This window comes from Aethalodelphis obliquidens, unplaced genomic scaffold (assembly GCF_003676395.1).
Source record: "Aethalodelphis obliquidens isolate GAN/ISIS:26980383/991018 unplaced genomic scaffold, ASM367639v1 scaffold1, whole genome shotgun sequence".
Classification (NCBI taxonomy): Eukaryota; Metazoa; Chordata; class Mammalia; order Artiodactyla; family Delphinidae; genus Aethalodelphis; species Aethalodelphis obliquidens.
The window spans coordinates 93,933,908-93,958,474 of NW_020837945.1; the positions used below are offsets into that span (position 1 = coordinate 93,933,908).

Consider the following 24,567-nt stretch of genomic DNA (forward strand, 5'->3'; position numbering starts at 1 on the left):
AGGAGCGGCACTGTACTGGGCACACAAACGTACATCTTCGTTTTAGTTGTATTACTACCACCACTTCACTTTATTACTTGAGGAATCTGCTGATACGATCTATGTTTCTCCTTCCTCTAAATTATGGCCAAGGACACAGCAACAGCTAAAAGGACTGCCTTCTCAGAAGGTGAGATAACACCTTAGAAACAGATGAAAATGTTAATAACCACTGCAGCAAACAGCACTGAGGACTTGCTCTGTTCAAGGGACTATGCTATGGAGTAGGAACTAGTACAGTCGTCCCTCAGTACCTGCAGAGGATTGTTCCCAGGACTCCTGTGGATACTAAAATCCATGGGTGCTCAAGTCCCATATATAAAATGGCACAGTTCAGTCGGCCCTCTGTACCCGTGGATGCAGTGAGATGAGTGTTTTCTCTTCTATCTATCTATCTATCTAATCTATCTAGGCCACACCACGAGCCTCTCAGGATCTTAGTTCCCCTACCAGGGATTGATCCCACACCCCCTGCAGTGGAAGCGTGGAGCCCTAACCACTGGACCGCCAGGGAAGTCCCTTCTCTTGCTTTCAGAGCTGAGCAAACTGCAGTTAAACTCAGGTTAAATAACTCCATCTAATTGATACAGAGGCTACTAGGTGCTGAAGTCTAGATTTGATACTGTCTCTAATTTCTACCCCAACCCCATGAGGAAGGAATTACTCTATTTCACAAGTGCAGGAACTGAGGCCGCCTAGGTTCAGTCATTTGCACTAATCTTCACAGCAGATATAGGTCAGATCTGGGTGTGAACCTGGTCTTTCTAGGCTCAGTCTTCGTGCATTCTGACACACCATTCCCTCCAAGCATAATTTGAGCCAAACGCAGCTTCTAATCCAACCAAAAGATCATTTTAATTCAAACGACACTTTCAGTTCATCAACTGCCTTTTGCCAATGAAACAGACATTTAGAACAGTCAAATTTATCTTCACATTAGTAAAACAACTTTTGGCCTTGGAATGAACTGCCTAGGTTTTAAAATACTTGCTTCAATTTATTCAAATAACAAAATGTGTTTCAGTAAAAATGCATGGAAAACATTCTTCCATGTAGCTGATGTACTGAACTAATGTTAATCAGTTTTAATGATAAAGTAGCACTCAAAACTGAAATAGAACTGAGGAACTGATCAAATGAGGCCATGTCTTCTAAAAATATTAAGAACTCTTAGTCTAGGAGGCTGAGAAAACTGAACAAGGACTAAGGTAGTTAATATTTCTTTTGTCTTGGGATGAAAAATGCAGTGTGTGAAAATAATTTCCTAATCCCAGTGAGAGCTCACCCAGGACTGATTAAAAAAAAACAACAACACTAACCTGAGGAACAATTCTAAAACTTCGCCTCAGAAAAAAACGATTTTCAAGTTTTATTAGATTAGTCTATACCAAACCCAAACTTGAGACATTTTCTCTTTACCTGAAGTAACATATTAATCTTGACATTTAGATAGGATCTGCATTTTTTTTTTTAACATGCAATGTGTATCATTTTCTGAAATCTTAAGCTCTGCAAAGTAAGTACAAGGGAAATGGAATTTTGCTTTCCAATTCAGGGAAGTGACTTAATTCTGAGAAGCTCTACCTTGGCAGGACTAATGTGAAAAATCTCTTTAAGTATCCAGAAGTCTGCAATATCCATCAATACACTGATAATACTGATAAAATAAATTAACAAGTATATTCTTTATAAATTTTGACTGAAAATCCACTATTAAAATATCTTCTAATTTTAGATGCCAAATACATTACTGCTTCAGAAGATCATAGCCTAACATAATGCACTTTACACACACTCTCTCTCTCTCAAATGACAATATGTATGCTAAAAGAAGAATGACTTTGAAAACTGGGGAAGGTGACTTCTCAATCACAATTAGCCGTCCCAGTACTCGGGATGCCTCAAGTGAGGGGACAGTGAAGACAGCCCCCCCCCCTTCCTCCATGAAGAGCTGGGGTAAGACAGGCCTAAGAAGCAAAAGATGGGCTTTTTAGCCCACCAATCTACCTAATCATCCAATTAAGAAGAGAAAAATATGAAGGAGTAGTATCATCTGCAGATAACTTCTGAGGAAATAATAAATAGTAGCTTAAATACAGAAAACCTCTTTAGGGGAAAAGATGTGTTCAGAGTAAAGTTACTCGGAGAAGGCTCCCTGGAAGGGTAACCTTAGCTAGCTCAGAGTCATGCCTCCCTTTAACCAAGCTACTTCTGACAGCTCCTCAGAGACCAGTGCCACATTCCGTCTCCAGGCACTTAGACCTGCTTTTCTTCGTGCCCTGTCTTGGCAGGAAAGAAACCTTAAATGTCTCCTGTAGCTTAAAAGATAATGCCAGATTCCCACACACATTTCTACCTGTAATCTGGTCATAACCCACCTGCCAGCTCCTTTCTTCCCTACCCTACCAGGCATTAGCAACAGGTAATTTATTGAGTGCTTACTTACCAGGTGTCAGGTCCCACACAAGGTGCCTGAAGTCTAAAACATGACAACCCTATTATGTAAAGTAATTATCCCTTTTTTACAGATCAAAAAACTGAGGCACAGGGAGCCTAAATAGCTTGCCAGAGGTCACAGAGGCACCAAGTGAGAGACTCAGGGTTGATGTCAAGGCTGTCTGACTCCAGTCCACTACTTTCAAACTACTTAGAACTTGTCCCCTTATAAAGCCCACTTCATCTTGTTAGAATGCAATGAGTTATGATTCACTTCTTGACAGGTTTATGTAGTTCTTGACATATACTAAGGACTCAACAAATGTTATTTTCATCTGCATTTTACCGAGCAAAAACAGCACAGCAGACAAATCTACCTTAAGTTTTAGTTATCTGACAGCTCAATATGAGTCAGACATATAATGAGGCTGCCAAAAAAAGTAATCTTAGGCGACCTTACTGACTGCTCAATATGGAGAACAGGGAAGGTGACAGTCTTGCTCTGCTCTGAGCCAGCCAGACCGTTCCTGGAGGTCAGGGCGCTACTCACTAAAGAGGCCATCAAGAAACAGAAATCACCCGATGAAGAGGATTGAGGGGGTTATAGAAAACCCATGCCAGTGAAGACAGATCTGAATGAAGTGAAGATGGTTAAGTAGGAGACAGCTGAAATAATAAGATAATGACGTCTAGGCCCTAGAAGTGGGGCTCAGACCTCTGTATTCTGCAAAACCTCTCCAGGTGATTCCTAAATACATCAGCATTCCAGAATCATCGCTCTAGGGCAGAGTTCTCAAACTTTTAACATGCATCAGAATTTCCCGCAGGGCTAATTAAAGCACAGAGTGCTGGGCCCCACCCCAAGGGTTTCTGATTTGTAGCCTCCAGTAGGGCCTGATACATTGCATTTTAATAAGTTTCTAGGTGATGCTGATGCTCTGGGGGAGAGCCCAGGATCAACTGAGTAGATTTTAGCTACAGAGGGGTTTTGACAAAATATAAGGGAACCTCTATAGAAATAGAGTTATCCACGACTGGAATGCACTGCCTGGCGAGTTGAAGCTGAAAACACTGCTCCATCACCGGAGATGCTCACGCCAGGGTGCTGGGAGGGGGTGACACCAGGCAATCTCGTCTCAGCTCACAAGGCCTATGGCTCCCTGTGGCAGGAAGCATGCAAAGGAAACCTACGTCTCTGTTTTCAACAACATTTTTTTCTCTGCAAACCAAAACACAAACTCAGTTCTAAGCTTAAAAGTAATGTCTTTAAAAATATCATTGTAATTCCAACCAAATTCTATACAAGGTGTCAGCAAGCCAGTGGACAGTTTGGCAAGCACCGGTGGAGAAGGGATGGATCCATTTCTGTGTCAGTAGGTTAGCTGGAGAGGTGCACATTTCTGTCCCAGCAAGACAGAGAGAGAATATGCTCCGTGTGAGAACAACGTGTAACTGCTAAACGTTAAAAACAACAACAACGACAACAAAAACCCAAAAGAAACAAGCCCCACTGCCGCTTAAAATGTTTCTTTCCACATTTTTATCTAGAACATCATGATCTGTTCACTTATATTTTAACCAATTTATGGGACAAAAAAAGGTGAGGTAAAGGTAGATTGGACTAAAATTATACCCTTAGTTCCCTGAAATACTCATTTTGTATTTCACCACAGTTACTGCAATTGTGTTTTTGAAACATAAAAGAACAAGACTATGGGTTGACTGGAGTTCTACTATAGAGAATCCAATTAGGTGCTATAGGAATAAAATTCCTTGAGTTGGACAAAGATGACCTTAAATGTGAAACATCCAATTTATTGATTGATTGGCCAGCAAATACTCTGGCTAAATCTTTTTTTTTCTTTGCCAATAACACAATATGACTTAGGGCCAAAGACCTGTCTTTTCTAAAGCTGTACATTTTTCATGCAATCTGTCTAAAATGATGTCTTACAAGCTACCATGTAAGGTTAAGAGGTGACATCCTCCCAATGTGACTTTCCATGTTCAGCTCAATATAGCTAGCCTTGCATATTAATACTGAAATGAATTATTTATGCTACATCCATTAAATACTTTTTAAATAGATTCTTGAGGTTTCACTATCCAAATCTAAACTGTACATTACTAAACCATTTCATCTTCTCCAAAACAGAATTAATCTCTGAGGTACTTTTTAACATGTCTTTCATCAACCACTTATGTGGAAGATATTCTTGATAATTTCCACTGTAACTGGCATTTCATCAATAAGGAAAGATCCCCTAGGTCAGTTCCTTCATTTGAGCTTTTGACCTCTAGATTTCTTTCTTGAAGTCATTCAACTATATGTTGACTAATAAACATCAGCGTTCCTCCAATATCAACCTTCTAAAAGCCGTAAAGTTTTATAATCATTTAAGCCACCTTTAAGGTATGCATAATGGCAGGAAGAAGCAAAATTCTCAGGCTGACACCTTGCCCTAAAAGCCCTTTTATGATTTCTGACCCGAATGTTCAGAGGACTGACCTGAGGATCTGAGTCCAGTCTGCGTAGACATGGGGTGGATCACACTGGACAAAAGACCTTTCAGTGAGCCCTGAGCCAGTGGCTTCTTCATAGGTTTTCTGGCCTGAGGAATCCAAGTCAGGCAATGTTCTGGACATGCAGTCTCTTAGGAACAGCTAGGGGATGACATTCACTTGGTCATTTCCCCCCCGAGAGACACCTCATGGTCAGGTCTCCTTAGAGCATCACCACTGGGGAATGTCCCTGAGGTCAAGTTCTGGGTTTAATTCACCTCTGGATTTCGTCAGCACCTGATTAGAGTGCTCTGGACACAATGGGCAGTCAGTATTTGGTTAGCAAACGAAGGTGGTGGCTGGTTTTCTGAGATTGGCTACAATGCTAAAAATGAAAAAATGCCCTTGGCCTGCCTCTTCATCCATAGCAAGTCATACCGTCTTTATTCAGTTTCTAACTTGATTCCCACTTCAAACCATCCCAATCATTCTGAACCCTGGGTCTTCCTCTCTGAAACGCCAACAGGACTCTGTACAGTGTTATTTTCAGCCTGTGAGGTCACAAGCATCTGCTATCTTAGGTTGCTGTTAAGTGTCCCCCAACTCCCTGAGCGCTCTGAGGGCAAGGATAGTGTTTATCACTATTTCATAGACCCACAGTGCATAAGTACTGTGCCCCAGAGATTTCTTAAAAGAAGGAAAGACTAAACAAAAAATAGTCACTGTTTTGAAAAGCAAAATGAATACACTTATATGCATCATTCACAAAAGACTTGGTAAGAGAGGGAAAGCAGAGATAGCATGCTTAGGCAGGATGGGACTTCTGTATCTTACAGCTGTTAAGCTGGTTTCTTTCTTCAGTTTCTGGGGATAAAAAAACGTAGTCTATTAGATTATAACATTAGAAAAGACTGCAGAAAAAAAATAAGTGAAATGATAAACCCTTTTCTAGCAGCAAGTTTACCTGCCTGCCCTTCATTCCCCCTGCCCTACCCCAAGAAGAACTAGTTTTCCAGGGTGAAGGTCTTGGTGATGATGGAAATCACAATCCCTGTTACTGTGCGCCTGCTGTGTACTGCTGGGCTCTATACGAGCATTTCATATTTGTTTGCTCACTCCTTACAACATGCTTTTGAGGTAAGTAATCTTGTTCTCCTCACCCTGTGGAAGCAGCTGGGACACTGAGAGGTTAAGTAACTTGCCCAAAGACACCGCTAAGGACCTGTATCTGAATCTGTGCTCTCCTTCACCTTGAGAAGCCGTTTAATCTCACAAAGGGCACTGGACTAGCCAGATGGTTCCTGCACTCCTCTAACACTAATCCTAAACTTCTGTTTTGGTCCCCCCAGCTATGGCACCCTGGGGACAGAGTTAAATGACTTGAAATGTTAAGAGGCTATGTTGAGAAAAAGGTGTGTGAGAAGAGGAAGGTAAGGTGCTGGCTCCCTGACAGGAACTCTGGGGAAAAGAAAGAATGCAAGTGGTAACTGAGCTTCGCTGGGTGCAGTGTGATGTAACGTCTTTTCACTGGCCCCTCGTGAAATCCTGAGCAAAAGCTCCATCACAAATGCTCTGTAACAGTGTGTCTGCTTTGGGGGATCAGAAGAATGGCAGAGCCCTGCTTCAGAGGTGGACCAAGTACATGCTGGGGACAGAGGGTGCCCATAGTGATGAGTCACAGTAAAAACACGAAGAAAAGTAGTTTATCAAAAAAACAACAAGGAGGAACTGATTCGAAATGGTAGGTGAAATTCCCCCTCAAGGGTTAGGATTTGTATCAATTTATAACCGACTCATAAAGTAAAAAGTAGTACAAGTTTTTAAGCTATATTAGCATTTGGTACTCAAATACATTAAGAGTGACTAGAATTCACCCATTTGGCCTTTAGGACCTGAAGGGTCTGTAGCCTCAAGTGCTGACGTGTCCATGCAGCTTTATTTCAACTTTCCTGCACTCACCGGTAGGTGGTTTCCGGAAGGAGGTCTTTCATAACGTGGGTGGTGGTATTGCCCACAGTGATGCTAGTGTCTCCAAGATCAATATTATAAGCAAGGATGTCAGATCCATTATTGCACGGTTCTTCCCAGCTCAGTACAAGGCACACAGAAGGCGGATCAGGATAGGCGTTGAGGGTCTCCTCCTCCAGGACACACAGAGTGGAGACAGGGTCAGGGGCAGATGCTGGCGTCTGGCAAAGGACAAGCTCACTGTATGGTCCTGCTCCAGCTTGATTAATGGCCTAAAAAACAGAATAGCGAGACAAAGTCCACATTACCCCATGAGCACATTCTAATGCCTCCACATTAGGCGTTAAATAAGTCTAAAGTAACATACGATTACTGCTAGAAATGGAGGTAGAAATAAATCCTCCACAATGTTTATGTTAATACCACTTTCTAAAAAATATCTTCTCTGCTAATAAGAGAGAACATCGCCATCACCGTTTCTTATGAAAAATAGTTTAAAAATAACACTTTATATTTGCACAGCCCACTTCAGTTTATGTATTGTCTTATGCAATCTTCACAATAACCATCTGAGGTAGATAATATATGGCAGGTATTCTTATCTGCCTTTCACAGAGGAGGGAACTCAAAGTCAAATTAAGTACTCAGGCCCCAGATTTAGATGCCAAGCTGGGACCAAAATTCAGTAATCTGACTTTTAACTCAAGTGCTGCTCTGGAAGAGCTATAGGAATTTTAGAAAAGATACCTACTGTTTTCCATGTGAATGCTAAATTCGTACCTGAAGTCAATGCTCAGCCCTCATCTGACTTTACCTGAGCGTCACCACTGACACTGGATCACTCACCGCTTTCAAATCCTCACTCACTCGGTCTCTGGGACCATCTTCTTGTTTCCATTTTGCCGCTGCTGCGTCTCAGTCACCTCTCCTGGCTGCTACTCGTTACCGGGACCTTTCAGCACTGGAGGGCACCAGGCCGTGGGCCTTGCACACCTCTCTGTCATCTCTGCTTAAACTCTTGGACATCTCATCTTGTCTCAGGGAAATATAATGCCATTTATATCCTACTCCCAAATTTATTTGTGTAGCTCAGACCTCTGCCCTGAATGCGAGGCTAGTGTATTCAACTGCCTACTGAATAGTTCCACTTAAATGTCAAATAGGCATCTCAAACTTAAGTGTCTGTACAGCTCTAAGACTCCACCCCATTCCTGCTCATCAAAAACCCCACTGTACCTCCTGTGGTTTTCCCCATCCTTCAGGTTGTTCAAGTCATTATCTCTGAGTCACTGTTGGACATCTTTCTTCCTCTCATACCCCTGCCCAAAGCATCAGCACATCCTTTCCCAGCCTAGTCCAACTACACTCTTTCATATCTGGTTGCTGTAATGACCTCCTAACTGGTACCTGTGTCAGCCCTTGCCCCACAGTCTGTATTCACTGTCCCTTTCAATGGCCTCTCACTGGATACAGAATAACCTCTGAAGGCCTCCCAACTGCCTATAAGACCCTATCTAATCTGCTCACCGCCACCACCTTCCCAAAGAACCCAGGACCGCTCTGCCTTCATCGTCCACTACCCTCCCTCTCACTCGCTCTGCTCCAGCCACACTGGCCTCCTTGCTGTTCCACAGGGACACTAAATTTGCTCTCATCTCAGGGCCTTTGCAACTTGCTGCCCCTTCTGTCCACAGAGCTTTTCCCCAGACATCTACACAGCCCATTCAATCGTATTCTCAGGCTTCTCTCGAGTGTTGCCTTTTCAGGGAGACCTCTTTGAACACCATATTAAAACTTACAGTCACCCCTACCCCAACACCCGTGACCCCACTCATTTCTTATTTCCCTTCTCTGCTTTTATTTTCATCATAGCATTTGTCACCAGTATAGTATTTATTTCATTTAATTACTCCCTGATTAGAATGTAAGTTCCACAAGGGCAAGGCTTTCGGGTTCACTGCTGTAGCCCTGGCAACTAGAACAGTACCTGACACAGAGTGTGTGCTGTGCTCAATAAATGTTATTAACAATATTTTTTTCCTTATAAGAACATTTGGGGATTTCCCTGGTGACGCAGTGGTTAAGAACCCGCCTGCCAATGCAGGGGACACGGGTTTGATCCCTGGTCCAGGAAGATCTCACATGCTGCGGAGCAACTAAGTCCATAAGCCACAACTACTGAGCCCACGTGCCACAGCTACTGAAGCCCGCGCGCCTAGAGCCCGAGCTCCGCAACAAGAGAAGCCACCGCACCGCAATGAAGAGTCGCCTCCTCTAGCCCCACAGCCAAAAAAAAAAAAAAAAAAAACATTGGCAACCACCTTACAAAAAAATGAAGGTGAAGTACTCTAAAATCTCGTTTACTTCATGGGAGAGCTGATGAGGACAAATTATAATACAAAAGAAAAGTAGTCTGATCTCTTCAATCAAAGTTTCACTATAGTGTCTGTGTATCAGTTAATTTCAAAGAAGCAAGCTAAGAGCATTCATTTGCTATCAAATCACTTTTGAAACCCTTCTGTAATATTTTTTACATCAAGTCCTATTTCATGACAACACCAACTTTCTTTCTGGTAAAATTTTTATGTCACAAATTAAGAGTACAGTAAGTCCCCTACATATGAATGAGTTCTGTTCCAGGAGTGCGTTCACAACTCCAATTTGTTCATTAAGTCCAACAAAGTTAGCCTAGGTACCCAACTAACACAATCAGCTATATAGTACTGTACTGTAATTATTTTCACACAAATAATACATAGAAAACAAACAAATGCAAAAAATAAAGAAAACATTTTTAATCTTACAGTACAGTACCTTGAAAAGTACAGTAGTACAGTACAACAGCTGGCATACAGGGGCTGGCCTCGAGTGAACAGGCAAGAAGAGTTACTGACTGGAGGAGGGAGAGGAGGTGGGAGATGGTAGAGCTGAAGGGTCGTCAGCAACAGGAGACGGAGGGCAAGCTGCAATTTCATGTGAACTAACTTATGTGACTGGACGTGCGAATGCACGTTCGCAACTTTGAAAGTTAGCAACTTGAAGTTTCGTATGTAGGGGACTTACTGTATATATTTAGAGATTTTAGTTTTGGATACAAATTTATCACAGGGGCAGAAAAATAAGATACTGTGGAGCCCAACTTCCATATCAACTAAGGCTTTAATCACCATGTAACAGAAGGAAAAGAACAGGGCTTTTAGAGTTGGAGCTTTGTTCACACCTGGATTCCATTATTTACTAACTGTGTGATCGTAGGCAAATTAACATCGCTGTTTCCTCAGATGTAGAATGGGGATAGTAACACATAATTCAAAGAGTTATTGTAAAGATTAAATTTGTTAACATGTCAAATTCTGGCAGAGTATATCAGGCCAGCTGTCAGTGCTTCACTTCCCTCCTTCTCCCTGGGAAAATCAAGAACAAAATAGCAATAGCAATTTTCCTAAACCAATTTTCTTTTTTTGTTTTTTGGTTTTTTTTTGCGGTACGCGGGCCTCTCACTGTTGTGGCCTCTCCCGTTGCGGAGCACAGGCTCCGGACGCGCAGGCTCAGCGGCCATGGCTCACGGGCCCAGCCGCTCCGCGACATGTGGGATCCTCCCGGACCGGGGCACGAACCCGTGTCCCCTGCATCGGCAGGCGGACTCTCAACCACTGCGCCACCAGGGAAGCCCCTAAACCAATTTTCTTAAAACAAAACAACAATGAAATACTTTATTTTGAACTAATTTTAGACTTACAGAAAAGTTGCAAAAATAGTGCAGAGAAATTTCCATATAATCGCTCACCCTGCTTCCCCTAATATTAATACCTTACATAAGTATAAAACAATGATCAAAACCAGGAGATTAACATTGGTACAACGGTATTAATGACGTACAGACCTTATGTAGTTAGATTCAAATCTTACCAATTTTCGATAATGTTCTTTCTCTATTCCAGGATCCTGCCTAGCTTTGTTCTAGCTTTCTCGAGTTATATCACTTATTATATTACCAGTTTACAACGGAAACAATTCAAAAGAATCTTACTAAAATATAAGAGTATGTCTATAATATACAATACGCTTCATGTGAAGAGAATTACTTGGGTACATGGTAATTAAAATATTCAAACAAGAAATGTTCCACCCAATTTTTATAAAACACAGTATAGGTATCACAGTGATTTAATTTTTAAGGCACCGAATAGTCAAAAGAATATTCATCTTTAACCTGACTTTGTAGCAGTGTCAAACGAAAACAATTCAGATTTGGTCTATAGGTATCAGGAAATCAATACAGGTTGGGGAGACCCCTTTCCTGGCAATACTTCTTTAGCATAGCAATGGCCTTGAAAGTGCTATCCCCTTCATAGGGTCTGACTCATTTTATGACAATTAAGTACAGACACTTGAAAATATTTACTACTGTTGACAGGGAGGCAAGATTATTATGCAGGCTCTATTCTTACCAATGGATCTTTTAAAATGCAGTTTTGGGAAGTTAATGCTAAGTGACAACATATACCCCGAAAAGGAGGTAGAACATTTTAAAGAGACACCAAAACTCAAAAGCAGATTGAAGTGGTTTCCTGTGATGGCAGACAGTTTTTATTTATATGGTGCCTTGTTCCAAAAACAGGAGTGTAGCACATAATTTAACCTCTTCCCAATGACTCAGCATGGCTGTTATAAAGCTCAGATAACGTGCTGTGACCCTGACTCACTGATGAATGGTTAATTACATCCCAGGCCCTCCATTCTAGAAGGAAGGTGTGTATAATGGAAGAGTTTAGCCGGAAATGTTTATGACAAAACAGCCTTCAGAATTCAACAGAACAGCTTCAGTTGATCTGGAAAGTTAACTTAAGAAGGGAATATTTTCTCCAAAGAGGCCCGAGGCCCAGAGACACTGAGAGTAGATGGGCTTGTAACAAGCAATATGATCCATGACTTAAATCAGGTGGAAACCTAAATCTGGCATCTTTGCTTCTTTAACTGTTTAAATCTAAACATGTACGAAGAAAGAATTCTTCAAGGTCAAGAACCGCAAGCGATTAATCTTTGTATCTCTCCTTTTCATCATCGGCATCATCCTTTGATTCTGGCACAAAGGGGTGCTCAAGAAATGTTACTGAACAAATGGAAAGAAATGAACAAAGAACCCTGTTTTCTCAGGACAATATGGTTTTTCAAAGGGAAAAAAAATATTTACCCAAGTCAATAAAATGAAAGTAAACCCATGACTATTGTCACTCTTAGGGGTTAGGCTAGGAGCCAATTATTCTTCATGTTATTCTATTTGGACACCCAAGTGGAAGCTTACAGATAACAAGCCTTGTTAATGGTCACTGGGACGTGGGAGGTGGGTCTTAACAACTGAACGCAGACTGGTTCTAAATACTCTAGTGTTTGTTTTTGGCTCCATTTAACATCTGGAATGGGAAGTTTTAAATGTTTTTTGCCTTTTGTCTAAGTGGCTTTCCCACCAAAATGTGCATCTCAGAAAATACATACAGAAGGTATCTTCCCTAAGAAGCTGTGCCACCTTTGCCTTGGACTCGGTCCTTCTTTCAGTGAATTAACCAGCAAGCAAGATGCAAGCGTGGTGAGAAGTACAGTGGAGATGATTCTGGTTTTGTTCCTACTTTTTAGGACCTCTTGGAGAAGTAAAAATTAACTGTAAAATACCAAAACAATTACATTTATTTTTATTTAAAAGGACTCTTTTTTTTCCATATCGCCCCTCCTGATGGCCTCCATCACGAGCCTTTGAGTAAGTTTCCCAGAGTCTATCATGGAACACCAGTATTTGTGAGAGATGTCCGAATAGTGTCAGCCTACCTGTAACCTACAGCAATACTGTGCAGCAGGCAACAGATCCCTCATTTCAAAGCCGGTGTCTGTCCCATGATAAATGAGTTCTAAGGATTCTTCATCTTCTCCCCACTCCAACCTGTACTCTGAGATATCAGCACCAGAGCTTTCAGGACTCTGGAAAACAGAAATTTAAGTGGTTAATTTCATTGAAAAGAAAATCCTATGATGTTTGTGTTCAATTAACTAAACCGAGAAAGAGAGCAACATGCCTTAGGATATTTCAAATACATGAAAAGAAAAGCATGAAAAAGATACTCAATTTCCTCTCAATTCTGACCAGTGGTAAAATTTCCATAACTCTTGGCAAGTGCCAAGGCAGATGACTGTGTAAAACCTATTTGTGAACTTAAGCTTTGTGGGTCCCTCATAACTTGCACTGGGGGGCAGATAAAGTAGAAGAAACAAACTGATGCAGAACATGTGCCTGACTTACCTCCCAACTCACTAGGACACATCCATCAGGCGTAAAAGAGATACAAGGTGCTTTGCACTGTCCAGGAGGCCCTGCAGCCGTGGTAATTTCTGAGACATCAGAATAGGGACCATACTGAAAGACAAAAACACATGCGTGCTTGTAGGTGTGCGTGTGTGCGTGTGCGTATGCGTGTGTGTGTGTGTGTACACGACACAAGCTTATAACCAAACAAGGGCTAAGCTAATGCCATCATCAATACAATTGATTAAAAGTATTACCTAATGGTCTTCACTTTCAGTTGAATATGTAGGTTTTCTTCTAACATACATTCCCTAAGTAGTAAATGTCTATTTTATAAATATATATTTTTTTAATTCAAAAGGATTAGAAAGTTGGTTTACTAAACATTTTTGCTGTGACCTAAGAAACAAAAAATGCTGACTTTTGCTACATCACAGCGTTCTCCTTTAATTTCTCAGAAGGCTTCAAAGAAAACTAAGTCAGATGCACACTGCAGTTTAATTTTTAATGCCCAAAAATCTTCGTGGGATTGTTGGTTATCAAATTTTGAGTACTTCTTCTAGTTACTGGTGTTTTCCATTTTGAAAACCAATGGTCCTGTTAATGTTTTCTCAGCATGTCTCCCACCATCTCAACTATTTGAAGGTTTACACTGCACTCCTCTCCTCCACCACCATCAGTGACCACACTGCTCAGAGCCAACCACCGCTACAGATTTAAAACACGTCGAGAGAACCATCACCACCATGTTAACAGTGGAATATGTGATACTTCAATGAGCTGGGGCAAAGAGTGAAGTAATTTTCAGGTTAATGAAGTATGTGACTATGTTTTTCAAAATGGAAAAAAAAGATTAAAAGAACAAAAAAACCCCCAAACCTCTCACATTTTCTAACAATATAACCTGCAAATATACTGGGGGTGGGGGAGAAGCTCTCTGAAGTGGCCCACAGAAGGTGATTATGAGTCAAATATATGGTTAACTTCCAATGCAACAGAATTTAAAAACAAGGCTGAAGATACTTTCTTTATATGATAAATTAGTGAAAGGAGAAAGTAAAACTCAAGTCAGCCCAGTTGCACATTTATCTTTTTCTTTTCTTTTTAACAGCACATTTATCTTTATCATGAAAAGATAAAAAAAAATCCCTCTGAAAAATTGATGGGGAGAAGCACCAGAGCAACAGTGAAATGGGATTTCTTCTGCAGCATCAGTGATCATCACCATCCATCCTCTTTTTTTTTTTTTCTTTTTGCGGTACGCGGGCCTCTCACTGTTGTGGCCTCTCCCGTTGCGGAGCACAGGCTCCGGATGCGCAGGCTCAGCGGCCATGGCTCACGGGCCCAGCCGCTCCGCGGCACGTGGGATCTTCCCGGACCGGGGCACGAACCCGTGTCCCCTGCATCGGCAGGCGGGCTCTCAACCACTGCGCCATCAGGGAAGCCCCCATCCTCTTTTTACTTATAAAAGTTTGGGTGCATAGGCTTTCTTATCTTCTCACCAATACATTTTTATTGTTTAGTTTTGTGTGTGTGTGTGTGTGTGTTTTAATTTAAATACCTGTATCTGAAATTCTTTCCTAATGGGCAATTAGAAGAAATCCAGCTCCTGTTAAAGGCTTGTGATCATACTTCAGACCAAATGTTTTCATAGTCAGCATGGCTAACACGGAACGGACTAAAGACAAACATACTTTGCTTCTGAAAGGCGTGAACAGGACCACCGAGAACTAGAAGAGTCATTGTCAACTTCTTGTCACTGTCAGTGGGCTTTCTTACTTGTAAAAATCTCATCAATTAATGACATCTATTTGTCTGCATGGAGTGCATCTACACACACCACTGGCACCCTGTGGGCCTTTAGCAGCGGTTTGCTCTACCCACACCCTTCTACCTTCTTTTATGTTTCTGCCCATCTTTGACACACCAAAAAGCCCTGTAGTTTCTGGGTCACTTCACTCTCATTATGAATTGCCCCCCAATCCATATCACTCTGCAATTAAAAAAAAAACAAAAACCAATCACCTTTGTGGATATAATATAGACATACTCTTCCAATCTCTAACAGCCCACCTCAACAACTTCAGATGGAGTAGTAAGAAGGACCAGAGAGTTCTACAGTTTTCACTTGAAATAAATGAAAAAAAAAATATATATATATACTGGCCTCCCTAGCCTCTACCCCAGTCCAGTTTTAAAAACTGATGTAAGACATTGCTGGGTAATTTAGACAATATGATAAAGAAATATTATGTAGTCCTAGTTTCCCATAACTAATTTACACAGTCGATGAGAAAATAGGAAATTATTTTAAAAACTACCAAAAGCATCTAAAGGGTGATGTTGTTATTAACCTTGAACTCTATCTTAATAGAATGATATGAGGACAAAAGAAACAAAATTTCCAATGTTGGGTCTACGTGAAATCAAAACAGTGTATCTTCAGAAATTCGATTTTACATACACTTCTTTAATGGTTGTCAAGGTGGGACAGATACTGCTAAGGATTTTAGGAGGGTAGAAACAGAAGTGCCAGGACCTTATATTTCTGTTACGGTGTATAAGCGTGTACTCACCCCTCCATCATTCAGAGCTCTCACCCTGAAGCGATACATGGTTCCGGGAAGTAGGTTGCCAACGGTGCACTCAAGCTCGGGCCCGTGGTACACCTCCGAAGCTACATCCTCAGGTTCCGTCATCTCCACGCTGTACTCTGAGACCTCACAGCCACTTTCAGAGGCAGGAACATCTGGGAAAGGAGAATGTTTTTCATATCAGAACACTTTTGTGTTTCCGGTTGACCCTATCACACCTCACTTTCCACAAGGTTTGCAAAATATCATGTAGGTGGCCTGTCCTCGATATTTACAAAAGAAACCCCACTCCAAAAAAAAAGATATACAGAAGAAAGTTTTCGAATGATGTTATCCATACTTTCCAAAGCAAGTACGTTTAATGATATTAACAAAATTCCAAAACTGTAGAAATTTTAGGCAATTCCTTTATATTCTAATGCCAGGTAAACACAAGAAATAGAGGGGAGAAAATCTTCTCCTTAACTTGAAACCAAAGGACACATTAAATCAAGTTAGAGGACCCAAAACTGGCACACTATCTTATTTTAGGCATAAGTGATGGGGAACAATAGTCTGACAGCGTTTTGCAGGTTTATATTTGCAGTTTTGCTTGTAAATTGTTGACACGACAGGAAATGCTAATACAGTTTGAGTCGATACAGTAAAACACCAGGACCCACACTTAACAAGGCAGCAAAGATGAGGAAGAATTAGATGTTACCTGATGAACTATTTCTTCGTTTAACCTCTAAATTGAGCACAACTTTTATTTTATGAATAAAGCTGAAACATTCCTGAAAAGACTGGCTGCTCTGAAACATTTTCTATAAAAGTGCCCTCTGAGGGTAGAGGATGAACAGCACGTGTGGCACCATCAGGAATATAGGAGGGTGAGTGACAACGTGGGGAGAATACAAACCCAAGCCCATGTACATTGAACAGAATATGGGCATTTTCAATAGAAACAAATATGGTTTTCAGAAGGAAGACCTGGAACTTGATTACAAAGCATGAAGTCTTAAACTCAATCTCCACTTGTCCAAATTGGCAACGTGAAGATGTGTTCACTCACCCCACTCTAAGTGGACTTCTTTGTGCTTTGGTCTACCCAAAACCCTCGGTGGGCGACACTGACCTGGTGCAATGCTTAGTGTGCGAACAGGGAGACTTTCAGAACACTGCAGGAGAAATACAGGAGAGAATCATCTCTTAGTTACTTTGAATTTATTAGAGCTCTATATACCAAGCAAATTCCACCCCATACCTGCAAATGCTTCCAAAGAGGGTTACACATTGAATGTTTACACTTTTTATGCAATAAGATCTTCGTCTCTGTGTGGTGTGTGTGTGTGTGTATGTGTTTGTTTTAAGTATGGACATATACCGCATACAGCACTGGTAAAAATAATTATTTCTGATGTCAGATTTGTAGGTTGACTTTCTGAGTGTTGTGTATCCTAAGCACACTGTTATTTTCCTTTAAACAAAAATTAGAGACCCTTCAGGAGGACAGAAGAGAACACAAAACAACAGCTGGATGAAGTTCTTAAATGGTGTCATAAATGGCCAACCATCCACATACAGAGCAGAAAAGCAAATGAAGTCAATATTAATCAACTGAGTCTGACATTAACCAGCAGGTTCTGTTAATACTAAAATCAGCAGGCCTTCTTTTTTGCAGGATCTGGTTGCGTAAGCCTGGTCGTATGGAAGCTGACCCCTTTTTGAGACAGGAGGAGCATGGCAGACCTATGCAGCTCAACCAAATTCAGCCTCCATCCTGAGGAGACGAGGTGCAGAGGAGATGTACTTAGGCATTCAAGGAGCGCTGCCGCTTCTGTGTAGGCTTGTGCAGCACCTCGCATGTAAGAAGAACTCGCTGATCATCTGTAGCTTTGATGTGGACATCCCCACCCTGGGAGGCACTGCATAAACGTCGTCTAGGTGGACCTTTTTTTTTTTTACCTCAGAAGTCTGTCTATATGGACAGTCTAGACATCACAGTACCACTATCCTTGGGGGGAAAAGAAAATAAACATAAAACGACGTCAGAGGTGGGCTGAGTGGCAAAATTCGGCACCTAATGGCAGGTGTTCTTTTGAAAAGTCAACCCAGTACAGGGTAACAAGGTTATAAGCCACCCCTGCGCGTGCACTCTCTCTCAATACTAATGGTTTCAAAACCACAATGTTAAACATCTCTACAATGAAAACATCTTTTACCATATTGCCTCTCACTCACTTTCTGAATGTTAACACCATTTAGATAATAACTACTGATATCTCATTTCTAGAGCACTTCATGTGTACATGTTACGTTGTTTTGAGCCTACGAGAACACTGTGAAGTTGAAACCAAGTTTCCTGACGTGTTGAATGGTTGGTCTAAGGTCATGTAAATTGTAGACAATGGTGGTGATCCTTTTGTGATGTATAAAAATATTGTCACCACGTTGTGGACCTGAAACTTATGTAATACTGTAAGTCAATTATACTTCAATTTAAAAAAAAGAAAGAGACAGCAAGAGAACTGCTGCTGCCTACAGATGTGTAGGTTGGGCACTGCGTAATCACAGGAGGTGCCTTTCAGCTCAGTCATCATAGATTTATGTGGCTTTTACAATAATTTTCCAGCAGATGGCAGCAAAGTGTCTCAAGGAAGGTGTGTCTCTCATTTTCACAAAACTGCCAGATGTGGTACAAGAAAAGCTGTGCTGGAGGCCATATCTTTTTTTGCTCTAAATTCTACGCTTTTCTATCATTGCAATAACTGAGGTTCACCCCCTTATTTATTAGCTAATGCAAATTGCAGACCACCCTCAATTTTCAACTGTCAGGTGATCACGCCAAAGTCTTCTGAGAAATTAAGTGAGGGATGTACTTGGAAAGCAGCACAATTCAGTTGAGAATCATCTGGGTCTATCTTTTTATACCCACTAAAGCACAATTTGGAAAACTCTGAATTCATGACGTGATACCATGGCAGGCTGCATTACCAAGATACATTTTTAAACAGCAATTTATTCTGATGTTATAGATGGGTTGTCTGAGTTGCACCAAAGATGTTTACTTTTATACTGAAACAAAACCAACCTGACTGTGTCCACCAGTACTTATGCAGCATGCTCGGAGTTTGTACAAAGTGCCTGGTTTCAAGTGGGTGAAAGTGTACTCTGTAGCCGACCCACTGTAGGCCACTTCCCACTGACTCGCTGCAAAACAAGACCCGTGTATGAGATTATGCCTTTTGTAAAAACGTAACAGTACCAACCATTCCTGATAAGAAAAAGCTCTAAGTGGTTTCCATGAAAACCAGCATCTCCTATTCTTTCTTTTTTCCTAAACAGCCACAGTGCCCTCTTTCCATCTCCTTTACAAAGTTAAATACTAAAATAACATGGAGTCATTTTTAATACTTAGTACTGCCGGCTAGACTACTTAATATCACCATGATTACGTTTGCTGACTGTGAGGTTGGGATGCTGGAAAGCACACGAAATCTGTAGCTTGCCCCGCAGCAGGAGACAGCGGATGGTGTTGAGCAAGCTAGGAAGTGGTGATGGTGTGCGAAGCCCCTGAGGCCAGCTGGGCAGGCGGAAGGCTGCTTGGCCACAAGGTTCCTGGTCACACCAGGGCACCACTGAAGAGTTTCTCCTGGCTCTTATCTGCCCGGAGGTCACAGTGAGTGAAACCTCCCCCTCCCCATACAGACCAAGTCCTTTGGGTAAAAGGCCTGCTGTCTCCATGGAGCCCCACTTAAAAGACAAAAACACCTGAGGGAGTGACATTAAAAATGAAACATTCAGTGTGACCCAGGTTATCTGACCACTTCTCTGGAATAAAGCAAGCAAGCAGAGCCACTGGAGGGGCCTGGGTGAAGCTGATGCCACCAGGTGAAGAGCACTGGGGATGCTTCGACTGACGGCCTGCCTGCCCCACAAATCTGGGATGTTTATCCTCCTCTGTCTTGCTCCCACTAACACAATGTTTCCAGCAGACTATTTTAAAGGAGGCCTTTACTCCATGCAGTTGTTTTAGGGAAAATACTTTTACCCTGTTCCATGATAGTTACTAACTTCCACAAATGCCCTCAGCTGCTTATTAGGTCAGATTTACAATGAAGCCACATGCACTAGGGCCATATGACAAGGCGGCATATTAAAGACAGTCATCCTGACATTACCGATCAAACAACCTGCACTGAAAAGGCAACTGGGAACAAGGACTACCGGGGAGATTCAATTAATCATCGACGTCACGCACTGGCAACGTTGTTAACTTTCAGGTACAGACGGCATCTACTTTTGATCTGTCACCAGTGGTCAAGACAGCCACAAAAATTCAAAATACATTTAAGTTTTCACGATAAGCCACCGCACATCCGTGACTTCTCTCCTAGGTCAGATTTTTAGCATAGAATGTGATTTTATGTTAAGAACAGCTGTGCCCATCTCAAAGCATTTTCATGTTTTTCAGCTTAAAATAGGGCCCAACTGACATGAAAAACAAAACACTCCAGGTGGCTATCATGGCACAGAATAAAAAGCAAGCCACACACCTGCATTGCTTGTTTGTAAAAGCTGCTGTTAACTCTTTCCTTTTTTCCCATATGCATCACTTTTTAAAAAAAAAAAATTAAGTTACAGGGATTATTAGAGTGGTGAGATGGGTGTCATTTTTAAAGTTCGGATGACTATACTTTTTTCTATTAAAGCCTAATAAATTTAATCAGAAAGAAGATCTAAGAATTTTTTAAAAGACACTATAAAGGGAATCTGATCTGTAACACTGTCCCACTTTAATTCACCTCGTCTGACTAGTAATGAAGAAATAATATGACTCAGAAATCACAACAAAAATGAAGACATTTTCTGAACTTGTTACAAAGTGTGACACTTGTCAATAGCCCACAGCAATACTATACTTTGTCATCCTTTGTGCACCAAACTCATTTGCTGTCTCCAATTTACCCTTCCTGCTGATTGCTTCTGACACTTTCTCTGCTTATAAGAATTTCTAGAGAAAGCGTGCCAAGAGAGATAAAAAACATATTTATTCTATTAATTGGGACCTCTGGTTTAAAGAAATGACAGAAAATTTTAAAAATGACAAAAACGTACATTTCAAGCAGACTCTGATCCCCAATGCTGTGTTTGAAAGAAAAAACTGTCAATATGTGATTAAGGCTTGTTTATTGTAGTACCTCTATCAATAGAATTAATGATTGCCCGCTATTATTATACAAATGTTTATCTTATTAGAAAACAGGACTTGAACAAAACAATTTCTACAAACTTCACCTTCAGAATTTCCATCAGTAATCTCTAGCAAGTACTTGAGTATTTCTGAACCACCGTTGTCCTTTGGAGGATCTGGAAAGTAAGCAAATGCCTTATTAGTTATAAAAGTGTATTGATTTTTGTTAGTAAATATTATTAGCACACATAGAATCATATAATATACTGTCTAAATTCTGGATTCAACCAAAAGGCACAATAATTAATATATTATTTCACCCAACTGCTTTCTCGAAAAACAAAAGAAACAAAACCACAAAAGCTTCTGATTATCAAAGCGTAGAGCTAGAAATGTCAAAAATGTTAGCACTTATTTAGTGAAACATGAACAAAACTCAAAATATGGAGTTATTTTTCTAAGAGTTATGTTCATTTATTTATTTTGAGATTCTGAAGCCTGCTCTTCAATATTTGATGGTTTTTATATAAGACAAAATATACATATATTTTTTTAAAATTACTTTATCCTTTTTTTATTTCACTTATATCATCAGTGAGAGACGGAGAGGGAAGAAAAGGGAGGTGCAAAACTTACTGACAAAATAAATAAAAGATCAGAATACAACAAATCTGTCCCATCACAGTTTGCTACTAAGCAAACTTTGTATCCCACATGAACCTAATAGAAAACCAGAGCTGCGGATCAATAAGAACCTGTACCAAAGAGCCGGTTTGAGGAGGAGGTTCCGGCTTGTTACTAGAGCCCTGTGCGCCTTAGGTATCATATCTGTCTACTGCTAACTCGGTGCCTGCAAGAGTTTTCTTTTCTGAGCAGGAGAATACCTTTTTGCAAGACTACACAGAATTTGCTTCTACTATCAGTTGGCCACCTCTGTATTTTAGATATACCCTCAGGTTACTCATATAGATTTAGAAACTTTAATTCCCGTCTCCTTTCACCTGTTATTTCCATTAATGTATGCAAACTTCGGCAATAGATATTTACAGCAATAATTAAAATATAGCATATGGCTAATGAAAGTAAATACTCAGTGTTGACGGAACTTTCTAGGATATTCTGAGAATAAAAGCTTTAGATCTGGCAAAAAGCACACCTAGATTTTTTGTTTCTCTTAATCGTATCCATCTTATAGGGAATAATTCTGCCTCAAAATTACTACATAACTTGAAGCAGTTATATGTCTCAGTGGTTGGCCTCCAATAACAATTTAATAATGTTTTAAATTCCCTTTACATTACTTGACTGCCAGGTAAAATCTTATTTTAGATTTCTATTTTTTTTTTTTATTTTTTGCCTGTTTGGTAGTTACTATTATTGTATGACATTAGTGACAATCATACACATTATGTTTCACATACAGCTGCAAATGTTTACCAACATTCTAATGGCATTCATTCCGCTGAAATAATCCATGCAGCAGGTGAGCCACAAAACCCTCTACCAGATCCCCACAAATACCAGGATGAACTTCAATATGAAAACCTCCTGAATTCCAAGACTTCCAAAGATATACAAACAACAACAACCAGTCTTCCTAATTCACTGTAACTTAAACTTTTGTAAACTTTAATATGACTTACCTAAAATTTGAAATTTATTTTTAATACTAAGTTTATAAATCAATTTTTATATTAAATATTGCTACATTTTTAAGGGCAAGCTATTGAAGAATGAAATATATTCAGAGATTACCACATTCAAATCAATAATACATTAAAACTATAGGAGAAAAAATGTGTCTTACAGGAAAATCATAAAGTAAATGAAATGCTCTCACAATTGTCAATTTTACGAGTTTGTAGAATTCTCAGGATGTTTCTCATACATATATTTCAAACGTGTAAAACACCCTCAAATAATATGATTTGTTTGTTTATTGGTTTGTCACTACTGAAATTAATCAAGTTTTTAAAAACCTGTCAAAAAAGCAGCAGCAGCAACAGCAACAAAACGTACCCCATTTAACACTAAAACCATGAGATGTAACTGGTCCTTTAATGAGGGGTCTTGTAGGAGGTCCAGGCCTGTCAGGACTCGTCGTACAAACCAAAACTTCACTTGGGCAGCTTTTCCCTTCCATATTAGAAGCAGTCAGCTATAACACAACCAAAAAAACATTAATGTGCTTTAGATATCAGGTCTTAAACCAGCAGTGACTTTCAATATGGCAAGATCAAGGTACCCATAAACTCACACAGACAGACGCACTCACATATTCTCTTTCTCTCTCTCTCTCTCACAGTCTCAAACTACTAATTTATAAGTGTTTCTTTAATGGAGTACTTATTTTCTATACAGTTTAGCTATTAACAATTATAAATAAAATAACAAGGTAGGTTTTAGCCAAAGATATTTTTACCCTTTCAAGAAGACAAAACAAAACTAGTATGTCACCACCCAGTTCACAGTGTTTTGTGGAAGGAAAACATGGAGGAAAAGCAGATAAAAATAACCTTGCTTATTTAGGAGTAGGGCAATGCCACCTTGTGGAGAAATGCTAGCAGTATACCTATGATCTCACAGCCAGCATCGAGTAACAAGGATTTTTAAAAATAACAAAAACTATCATTTTCCTTCAATAGTTACACATGCCACTGGATAATCCGACAACTATTTACTGAGTGACTACTACGTGTTAAATAACATGGTTTGGCTCACAAATTCAGAGAAGGAAAGGGGGAACCAGAAGACAACCGCATCTCTCCAGAAGGCACACTGTCACACTAGAAAACACCGCGCTGTGCTAGAATCAACAAACAGCGGGCAGCACACAAGGCAGCCTGCTGTTCCCTTCTCTCCTAACGAGGTCGCAGAGTTGATTCAACGCAACGTCGCCCAATGCGGAGCCCAAGTGGGGAGGGGGTGGGTAACAGAAGAGCAAAAGGAAAACGGCTGAGAAAAAGAAAATGGGCAAAGAGCAAAGGGCGACAGAGAAAAGGGAAATCTGATTAAAAGAAGAAACTGTGAATAGAAAGGTGTGACGTGCAGGTGAGAGACAGGTGCGCTGGGCACCTGGTTTGGGTCTTCCCAGGCAAGGGCATCTGGCCACGCTGTGATGCAATTTATTACAGCACATTATGGCAACAGGTTTCTTTCTCAAAGGTGGGTTTTAAAATTAAAGTTGGGTGTGTATTTTACAGATGTTACCTTAAAAGTGTAAAGTGCAGCGAACTTAAAAATCTTTTAACCTGTACAGGAGATTTAAAATGGTCAAGGGATGAAACATAAAACAGCTTCATTTTTAAGCAGTTCAGGTACCAAAATGACTGACTTACCCTGAACTTATACTGTGTGCTTCTTTTGAGATTTTTCACAGTACAGGTTAAATCCTCTCCAGTGTATTTTGGGTGGAAAAGGTTATCCTGAAAAGGCAAAGCCAGAAAGAAACATCAGTATCATGAAGTCTGGGCATTAAATACCTTGTCTGTAGGATTTTTATATTGCCTCCTTCCAGCATCACCAGCGGGCCAGAAGTGTGGCAGCTACACCAGAAA

General features: G+C 40.5%; 1 protein-coding gene across 8 annotated transcripts in view; it reads right to left on the bottom strand.

Moving 5' to 3' along the window:
* Nucleotides 1–24,567, bottom strand: part of FNDC3B (fibronectin type III domain containing 3B) — a 357,900-nt gene that overhangs the window by 38,935 nt on the left and 294,398 nt on the right. For 6 of the 8 annotated variants that reach the window (XM_027111774.1, XM_027111752.1, XM_027111754.1 and 3 more), the window contains 10 exons: nucleotides 24,349–24,435; nucleotides 23,030–23,168; nucleotides 21,115–21,186; nucleotides 20,935–20,961; nucleotides 18,908–19,026; nucleotides 16,889–16,994; nucleotides 15,817–15,989; nucleotides 13,238–13,351; nucleotides 12,769–12,918; nucleotides 6,937–7,217 (listed from right to left, as the gene is read on the bottom strand). In XM_027111774.1, the coding sequence (XP_026967575.1) occupies nucleotides 6,937–7,217; nucleotides 12,769–12,918; nucleotides 13,238–13,351; nucleotides 15,817–15,989; nucleotides 16,889–16,994; nucleotides 18,908–19,026; nucleotides 20,935–20,961; nucleotides 21,115–21,186; nucleotides 23,030–23,168; nucleotides 24,349–24,435 (1,268 nt within the window). The remainder of the gene's footprint in view (nucleotides 1–6,936; nucleotides 7,218–12,768; nucleotides 12,919–13,237; nucleotides 13,352–15,816; nucleotides 15,990–16,888; nucleotides 16,995–18,907; nucleotides 19,027–20,934; nucleotides 20,962–21,114; nucleotides 21,187–23,029; nucleotides 23,169–24,348; nucleotides 24,436–24,567) is intronic. The other 2 variants (XM_027111778.1, XM_027111777.1) reach the window with 2 other exon arrangements.